Below are 9429 nucleotides of genomic sequence, written 5' to 3' on the forward strand. Positions count from 1 at the left end.
TCTTACTATTCTCTTATTTCCAATGACTAGGTTTTAAAATCTGTTAGCATTGGGACTACTCTGAAACCAGTTTGATTTTACAAAAATTGAAAGTTTTTACATAGAAGATACCTCCAAGTTGGTAACAATAATAGCTGGGAGTACCAACTTGAGCAAAGCTGCTAACTTGCAAAGCAATCAAATCTTGTTTTAATTTTTTCTAGAGTTTCTTGGAGGCAGAAGACAAAGAGAGTCTCTTCACCTGTGCTCGACAGGCACCGTACCTATCAAGAGCGCTGTCTCCTTATGGCAAGCATGGCTTAGGTTGTGCCAGTCCAGTAAAATATGCCAGAAAAAATTCTCGGAATGCATCTAACGCATCTAACTCAAACTCAAGTGTCAGTACATCAAGTACACCAAGAAAACGCTCTGGACTTTCCTGCAGTTGCTCCACTGAGAGTTTTGTGAGCATTAGTCACTCCCAGAGGTGTCAAGGGAGCAACTCCAAAGTATGCAGTGGGGATCTTCTAAACACGCACTCTGAATTCTTTACTGATAGACGAAAACCGTTTACTCCACGCACCTTAATATCAGATGCTAAATCTTTCCTGTCAGAGTACAGGTATTACACTCCTGCTCGAAGGAAAAGGAAAAATCACTGCAAGCAGCATGTGGAAGCTCAAACGCAGACTGATGTGATCAGGTACAGAGATTAAAACTTTATTTTGAACCTATGGAATTTAGATGTTATTATAGCAGTATCTTCATAAAAGCAACATGTTTTGCTCTCATTTACTTTTGTATAAAACCAGAATAATTATTCTGGAATAATTCTGTCTATGCCTTAGTAAAAGCTAGAAGAGAATGGGATTTTCATTTTTTCACTGGCTTATTTTGTTGTCTTCTCTTGGGAGCAACTGGTTTCATCTATACAAATTGGATACAAACTGCCACTAAATCCAGACTGTGGGATCTCACCTCTGCTGGGGGTAGTCATTCTCTCTATCTTTTCTTTGTTCTCTCTGGTGTATAGTTGTGCTTTCTGTCTTCTAAAGAATTAACCACTATAAGATGCAAGTAGTTCCCCACTGTTGCCCCTGTAGTCGATCCCTTTTTTTTTTTTTTTAAGAAGTCTTGAATGCAGCACTTGTCTTCTTATTATTTTAATTTAAAAGCCTTCAGATGTATGCTATATGAAATATTTTACACAAAATTAATGTCCTTCTCTTGCATTGAACTCCTCCTTAAACAGTTTTGATTTAGCTTTGTTCTTACTGATACTACCTCATAGAGAAACTTTTTCTCTTTTGTGTCCTCAGTGCCTGTGTGTCTAACTCTCCTTTTTTTTTTTTTTTTTTTTTTTTTTCCTGTCCTAGAACGAAGTAGGAATTTCATAAGGCTGGAATTATGATAGTTTCAGCTCCATATTGCAACTGTTGATTTTCTGGATGTGGGTCACGTGTTTTCCTCATGCACTTTTAATATGTAGGATCATCTCCATTCTCAATTCTGAACAATTATTTTGGATCACCTATGTATGACTGTTGTGATCCTTCAAAATGAACTATAACTTAGTTTTACTATGTGAGTGGAAGTTTGGCAGAAATTTTCTAAACTGTCAGAGACATCTTAGTACTAGGTCCTGTTCAGATTGATGGGAAATTTTCACTGTGGCACTGGTATCCTCATCCTGCATATTTTGAAGGTAGACTTCTTGGAAATCTAATACATCTCTAAATTTTGTAGCTTTCCATCTGCAGACAAAGTGTCTGAGAGAAAAGATGTGACTGAACAGCAGAAGATCACATTGAAGGTAATACATCTATCAGTCATTTGGGTACTCTTACTACACCCTTCACCATAATTTTGGATATATACTTCATCTCTGCCACAGCAGTATACAACTGATTTAAGTTTCATTTTCTTCACTGTCATAAGATTAATTACTTCGGTAGAGGAGAGAGAGTTTCAGAAGAATGAGTGGAAACAATAAGAAAAAATATTGAGGCATGTGAAGAGATCTTAGGATATTAGAAAATTTTAATTTTTTTTTCCTTCAACAGTTTTTACAAGTGCACTATCATGTAAATATTTGTTAAGGACATAGATAATTGGTACATGATTTTTCAGCAGAAGAAGGTACCTTTTTTGCAAGGATTTTTTTTTTCTTCATTTTTGCATTGGACAACATATTCCAAAAAGACCTCAGTAGAAGAACTGGAACTAAGGAATCCCCTCCTCTATGAGGAAGTACCCAAACCAGCGGGTGGTGAAGTTTTCCTTGATACTGTTTGCTTTCTGTCTTGCTGAATGTATCTGGAATGCTTTAATGAAAAATCACACCACTTCAAATTGTACCAGCTCCTAGTATTTTTTTTGTCATAGTCACAGAAATGTTTGCATCCATCATTTTGATTTCAAATGCTAGGTGTTTGTGACAGTTGAACTTAATTTTTTGATTATTTGATCTTTCAGAAATTGCCTTTGTGGGTGGTGGTTTAAGATTATTAAATTTTAAAGATGAAATGGAATACCAGCATCTTTGGGAGGCAGAGGGAAGCAGGAAAAAGACCTGAAATATTTCTTAAGACTTCAAATCTGAAGTTATTTTGTCTTAATTTGTACTAATATTTGGATGGAAGAGTTTGATCAGAAGTTAGGTTCTTACTTTGTGCTTTATCTTGTAGCCACTATACAGACAAGTCCTTAAACAGCCTGCCCTGTCAAACATAAGCACTTGAATAACTGTGGACTTTCTTCCTGAATTAAGGCTACAGGGTCAGACTTGTCATGTCTCTAGCTTAATAGGGCAAATAATTATGCTTTACTCATTGGAGAAGAGGGATGAGAGAGAATATATATTTATAGCTTTACTGAAAATAGAGGAGAGACCACCTGAATTAATCTGCAGCTGACCTTGTTAAGAAAAGGTTAAATGGTTATTCTGAAGGTTTCACTCTAGTTCCATGAAGAACTTCTGATTTCATTTTCAGACTGTCTTATCTCACTTATTCTTTGGCTGTTGTAAAAGTGACAACAGTAAGTCATGTAGCTTTACAGTGGCACTTTCAGATTATTATCATTTAAAATGCAGGTAGTTAGAAACTTCACCTTCCGTCAGTTTTGTGCAAGCAGCTCAAGAGATGTGATTTAGAGTGCTGGTTCCTGGTTTTGCATACCAAATTTTACTCCTGTTGGTGACATTGATCCCCTCTAGCTTTTAGAGAATTCATCTTTGACATACGTGGCAGGGGAGAAATGTTTCACATTTCATGTTGCCCCTGACTAAAATTTTGGATCTCAAAGCTGATTACCCTTTACTGCCATATGTCTCACTTTACCCAAATGTTCTGAGAAAATACATAAAATTTGTAGGGCTGCTTAATCACAGATAGTTATGAAGTGCATTTTAATGGTAAAATTTGCTCTGTATTTGGACTGATAGTAAAGATTTTCTCTGTGTGTTGTAGGCTGAAGATAGAAGATATACTGTGGCGGAGCCTGAGAGAGGAATAGCTGCTTTTCCATACTCCTTCCTAAGGTGCCTGATTTACAGCAGAAAGGAGTATTTGAAGCATTCCTTTCTGCTTTCTGTACAGCTGCTTCTTAGGCCATAAGCCTTCACTACCATTTCTCTTTATAAGTCTCCTCACAGGACTTTTGTTTGGTTGGGTTTTTTACATCATGGCCTTTCCCAACTTCAAAATTCATGACTTTCTTATGATAAAGTTCTACTAGGAAACCAATTAAGAAAGAGAGCTCTGAAATATGTGAGTATTTTTGTCAGGATTAAGAATGATGACACATTAATACAACTGTTAGTTCTGTACATCCAAGCATACACCTGAGCTTACAGACTATGTATTTCTTATACAGTACTACAACTAAATACTGGATTGGTATTCCAATTGATATTTTCTTTAAGGAAAAAAGGTCTCCAGGCATCCAGACTTTTGAATCTCTGATCTGCAAGGATTGCAGACCAGAGGCATTTCCCACATCTTCTTCTGAAAATGTAACACTGAGATTTAGAATATTGTCTACAATACAATAACAGTGTTGGAATCAGGCCAGAACCCAAGGGCTCCCAGCTGATTCTCCTCATTGCTGACCTAAGTATCATGCATGACTTGCTGATTTGTTCTCTGGCCTTTTCAAACAAAGGCATTTTTACCTGAGGGAAAAAAAAAAGCACTCTTTATGGATAGTGGAGGTCTGTATAGCATCTGAGATCCTTTGAGGAATTAGAGTAGTGCATCTAGTTAGGTGTTACAATACTCTTGAACCATAGTCTTTCAGGCTTCAATGTAAACAGTGGATTTTGCTATTGGAGCAGGGTTTGGGGGTGTTCTGATGGGTTTTTTCCAAGAGGAAGTGGGATAATGGTACAGCATGGCCCCAGAAGAAAATGAGATGCAAGGTAGTAAAAAGGGGTTTTAGTATGTTGCTCTCCTTCTTACCCTCTGATTTTCTGATTAGGGACACATCAACGTATTCTCATCAGTCTTCAGCAAGGAGGACTATCAAGGCTGAGTAAGTATGCTTAAACCATTTTTCTGTAAGTTTGCAACGTTAAACTAGAAACTCTTCCTCAAAACTGATGAACTTGAAACAGTAAACGAGGACTCAGAATAAACTTGTTCACAATTTATAGTAGAATTGACGTGACTATGAATTGTTGTATAATACTTTAAAATTTCCAGGTGAATCTAAATGTGAAGAAAATTCATTATAACTTTGGAAGAAAGATAGACTTCTCTTCTTGTCCAGTGGCTATACTTCAAACATTTCTTTTTTTTTTTTTTGTCTGTAATCTCTGAAGCAAATGTTGGCAAAATAAAATATCAAGTTGAAGGGCATTCTTACCACATACCTGCTCTGAAATTTGATGAGAATTGGAAGAGGTTTGCCTTATATTCAGAAACACTGAATTGGGTGACCTTGAGAAAGCCATTTAATTCTCTGTGCTTTAGGACAGGCTTGTTCTTGGCTAACTTTAAGGATGTAATATAGGTATCAAAGATCAGCTATAGATATCTTTCTTGACTATAGAGGAAACCAAAATTACAATCTTCAGGCTGGATGAAAAATTTTACATAATGAAAGTCATGCAAGATGTATCCCATTTTTTATTTTCTGTTTATTAAGACTGAAGGATGGTTTGATAGAGCTTGACGGGATACTTTGGGATATTTAGAAAGATGCTATGCAAGAGAAACAGCACTGAAATATTTTCTTCTGGGGTTTTCTTTCTTTTTTTCCAAATGGAACTCCAAACTGGGAGAGTCTCCCATTTAGAGCAACTGGTATCAAGAAGATATAAATTTGACCAAAAAGATGAAAGCCACATCTCACACTAACAGGGATTTTGTACATCAAAGAGTTGTTGTTTGAAAGAAATGGAGGCTGTCAAATAAGCACTTAGATTTTTCTGAGCTTCCATTGAGGACTAGCAATTTTCAGCTGTAGTCAGATTCTCCAGAAGCAACTTTGGAAGCCTTTACTCAGAGCGTCAAACTGAAAATTTACACTTTCTTCCCAGTTAGCACCCCTTTCTTCTTGAGTGCAAAGCAGGTTCTGAATGCTTTCCAAGATTTGCCGATTCCCCACTCAGAATATCTCTGCTAACTTATACCACAACAGAAAGTTAGCATAGACACAAAGCACCATAGTGACCTTTTTAACAGTCTGATACTTTACACATGTTTTTTATTATTATTCAAATTGAATGAAAGGCTTACTTTGTCCTGATAGAATTACATTTTTGAAAAATAGCAGCTGGTGTCAAGAACTGTACAATCTTCTTTATGGGAAATGCCATTAAGGTGATTGGACCTACTGCACTGTGTAATAGGTGTCTCTATTTTAAAATATTTTCTGTTCTACCTGCAGAGAAGAAGAGATTTTATATTTAGCTTTCATTGAAGATGTAACAAATGAAATTCTTAGCCTCGGGCTGTTTTCTAACAGGTAGGTTAGGATTGTTTTGAAATTTGTAATGCTGCGTCAGAAACACATGGACTCTGTAAGAAAGGGAAGTAGTGTTTAGCAATCACTTCTTTGCCTTTAGGAGTATCTAGATACACAGTTACCTGTTGCTTTTGTTTTGTTTCCTTTTCTTTTTTGCTTTATGTAAGAAAGGGGAACTAGGAAAGACCTGTGAGTCATCTACTTTGATCTGCTGCTATACCATGAGGTAAAGTCTCTGTTAGAAACTGACCTGGAACCCTAGGTGGAGTAATGCTGAGAAGAAATAATTTTACTCTGCAACAGCTGTTTTGCTAAATAAACCAAGTTACTAATCTTTCACACAGTAGATCCTCCATCTCTCTTCTGTCCTTGTTCCTGCTCCAGTTATGATTTCTATCTTCAACATGAGTTGTCAGGATTACATACTGTTTCAGATAAGGGTTCACCAGTTGCTAAATCAGATTTTTTCAATAATTAAACACTGAGTTATGATACAATTAATGTATTTGAGTAGTACTCCCAAATTCTTTTCCATACGAGTTCTTTCTGATAAAGAACTCTCAGTTTATAGTAAAAAAAAAAAACCCTGCAGTATTTCTGATACAGAATTTTTACCCATTTTTGTAATTCCATTTTCAAGGCAGTCTAATTTCAGCATAATATTCTGATCTTCCCCTTGGTTGATAATGTTCCAGCTGTTTTTCTGTTCTGTGCGCTCATTTTTTTTTCATGTCAAGGCTATCAGTGAAAAAGTTAAATACACTAAATCAAAAAATTAATCTTTGAGAAATTTCAAGAGCAGTCTCCCTCTGTAAAAAAGAACCAATAATGTTGTCTTCTCTCAAAACCCTTCTTGTACTAAGTTTTATTTTCTTTTTTTAATAATTTCTCATGTAAGCTAGATTAAATTTACTCAACTTTCTGGAAATCTATTCCAGTGACTGTGTACCTTAGTTGTCACAGAACACTTCCTCTGTGCTGAAATTTTTTCTCATCCTGCTTAAGAATGGAAGAGAGTTCTCATGACTGAGAACATCTGTGGATTTTTTTTCTGAAGCTGGATTTTATTCCTTCACTTTATTTACACTTGTGCATATCAGCCACTATGGTGCACCTAAGAGATTCACACCTGGAGTTGTGCTACCAATCACCTCATGGTTACCATCTGCTGCCCAAAGCTGGCTCTGCCTGCTGAGCATGTGTCCAGGGGGATACTGACTTGGGGTAGCCCTCTTTGTGACAAAGCATAATTGAAACAATCTTAGGATCACAGAATCATTTAGGTTGGAAAAGACCTTTAAGATCGAGTCCAACCATTAACGTAGCACTATCAAGTCCACCACTAAACCATGTCCCTAAGCACCACATCTATATGATTTTTAAATACCTCTGGGAATGGTGACTCAACCACTTCCCTGGGCAGCCTGCTCCAATGCTTGACAACCCCTTCTCGATTGAGGAATTTTTCCTAATATCTAGTCTAAACCTCCCCTGGTGCAACTGGAGGCCATTTCCTCTTGTCCTATCACTTGTTACCTGGGAGAAGAGACCAACACCCACCTCGCTACAACCTCCTTTCAGGTAGTTGTAGAGAGCCTCCTTTTCTCCAGGCTAAACAACCCCAGTTCTCTCAGCTGCTCCTCACAAGACTTGTGCTCTAGATCCTTCACCAGCTTCACTGCCCTTCTCTGGACACACTCCAGCACCTCAATGTCTGTCTTGTAGTGAGGGGCCCAAAACTGAAGACAGTATTTGATGTGCAGCCTCACCCATGCCAAGTACAGGGGAATTATCACTTCCCTCATCCTGCTGGCCACGCTATTCCTGATACAGCCAGGATGCTATTGGCCTTCTTGGCCATCTGGGCACACTGCTGGCTCCTATTCAGCCAGCTGTCGACCAGCACTCCCAGGGCCTTTTCTACCAGGCAGAAATTTTAGTGGTCCCATCCAGCCAAGAAATGAAAATGAAAAGCCAAAGTACTTAATTTATGTAGATATGTTAAAAGTTGGTTTTCTCCCTGTGAATTCATTTAATTGTTCATTTGTAGAGTTCTGGAACAACTGTTTGAGTGTCACATACAAGAAAATAAGAACCGTTTGGATGAGGTAGGTGCTGCCTCTATAATATTCTCCCTCTCTGCATATGCCTTCAGCAATGTTTCCAAAGTACAGTGGAAATGCACTGGTATACTTGCAGGTAAAGGTAACCAGGATGCTCCGTAGGGAGCATCTCTCTCCATAAATGAGATTTACAGAGTCATGAATCATGGTAGATCAGGAGTCATGGCACAGTCACAAAAAAGGGACGATAGTCAACTCAGTTTGGTTACCCTTGCTGTATAATTTAGTCACTTGATTACAAGCAGCCTCCCTTTCCTTATGTCAGAACTAAGCCCTGGGTTCTGGGCAGATAGGTGCCACGGGGCTGGAGAAGTGTCACCCCTTTCTTCCTTCACCCCCTAGAGCAAAATGCGTCACTTCTTGGATGTACTGAAAGCAGACCTTGGCTGCAGCTCGGGCAGCAGTGCGGAGCAAATCCATGCGGGCTGGGAAGCCTCTGACTCACTTGATTTGCAAGAGTTTGATATGATGGAAGAGCATAAGTTTACCAGTAAAAGTCAGAGGCAAAGAAAAGCTACAAAAAGTGAAGAATTCTTTGGGACCATGGACTTATTAAAGGAACCAAACAAATGTGAATCACCAGTATGCAGAGATTCAAAGGAGACACAGAGCAAGGATGACTTTTCAGATGTCACTGAAATGATGAATGCTAGGCCAGGGTCTGATTCTTGTGTGAAATCTGAAGAAGACCCAGACACTTCACCCTCATGTGAGGCAACTTTAAACTTGATTACTTGTGACAGTGTTTTGGAAGCCAACAAGGAACTTGATGATCTTGAGGAAAGCTTTGCAGAGGCCCTTCATATCTCACATGACTCTTCATAATAGTAGCCAAAACTTAGCTGTTAAAATAGGGATAGAGCTAGTTCTGTGGAGAATGGCCATTTGTTAAATAGTAGTAAATTATTTGTTTTATTTTCAGTTTATTTCTGTTTAAATACTGCTAAAATCTCTAGCAGGATATTGTTAATTGGGCATTAATTAATCTCTGTATTAATGTAGACTCTAAAGGGTAAAGTGTCAGTTATCAAAAACTTTGTATATTTTGTCTATAATTGTATAACTCAGAACTAATTTTTGAGAATATTAAAGTCAGATGTATATTTTTAGAAAGCTGTAATAGTTATGAAATATTTATTGTTTTTTTCTTTATAATAAATTAATTCATTGCTAGTGCAGTTGTGGTCCTGCTATAGAGATCCAAAATTTTGTAGTCCACAAGAATTCAATTTATCCACGTGAAAACATGGATTGTTACATACCTGCAGAGCAGAGATGGAACTGTTTGCCCATCCTGGAAGAGGGCATTTTTTGATGTTAAATTTCACTGAGGCACAAAGTTTTATAATCAACTCTT

At 37.6% G+C, this 9429-nt stretch overlaps 1 protein-coding gene across 1 annotated transcript in view; it reads left to right on the plus strand.

Moving 5' to 3' along the window:
- The window catches only part of SPATA7 (spermatogenesis associated 7), a 44396-nt gene extending 35146 nt beyond the window's left edge, over positions 1-9250 (plus strand). The window contains exons 6-12 of the mRNA XM_074824890.1: positions 204-682; positions 1726-1792; positions 3450-3520; positions 4459-4512; positions 5872-5949; positions 8000-8057; positions 8415-9250. Of these exons, the coding sequence (XP_074680991.1) occupies positions 204-682; positions 1726-1792; positions 3450-3520; positions 4459-4512; positions 5872-5949; positions 8000-8057; positions 8415-8897 (1290 nt within the window). The 3' untranslated portion in view covers positions 8898-9250. The remainder of the gene's footprint in view (positions 1-203; positions 683-1725; positions 1793-3449; positions 3521-4458; positions 4513-5871; positions 5950-7999; positions 8058-8414) is intronic.
- The last annotated feature ends 179 nt before the right edge of the window (positions 9251-9429 follow it).

This window comes from Strix aluco, chromosome 4 (assembly GCF_031877795.1).
Source record: "Strix aluco isolate bStrAlu1 chromosome 4, bStrAlu1.hap1, whole genome shotgun sequence".
NCBI classification, from domain to species: Eukaryota; Metazoa; Chordata; class Aves; order Strigiformes; family Strigidae; genus Strix; species Strix aluco.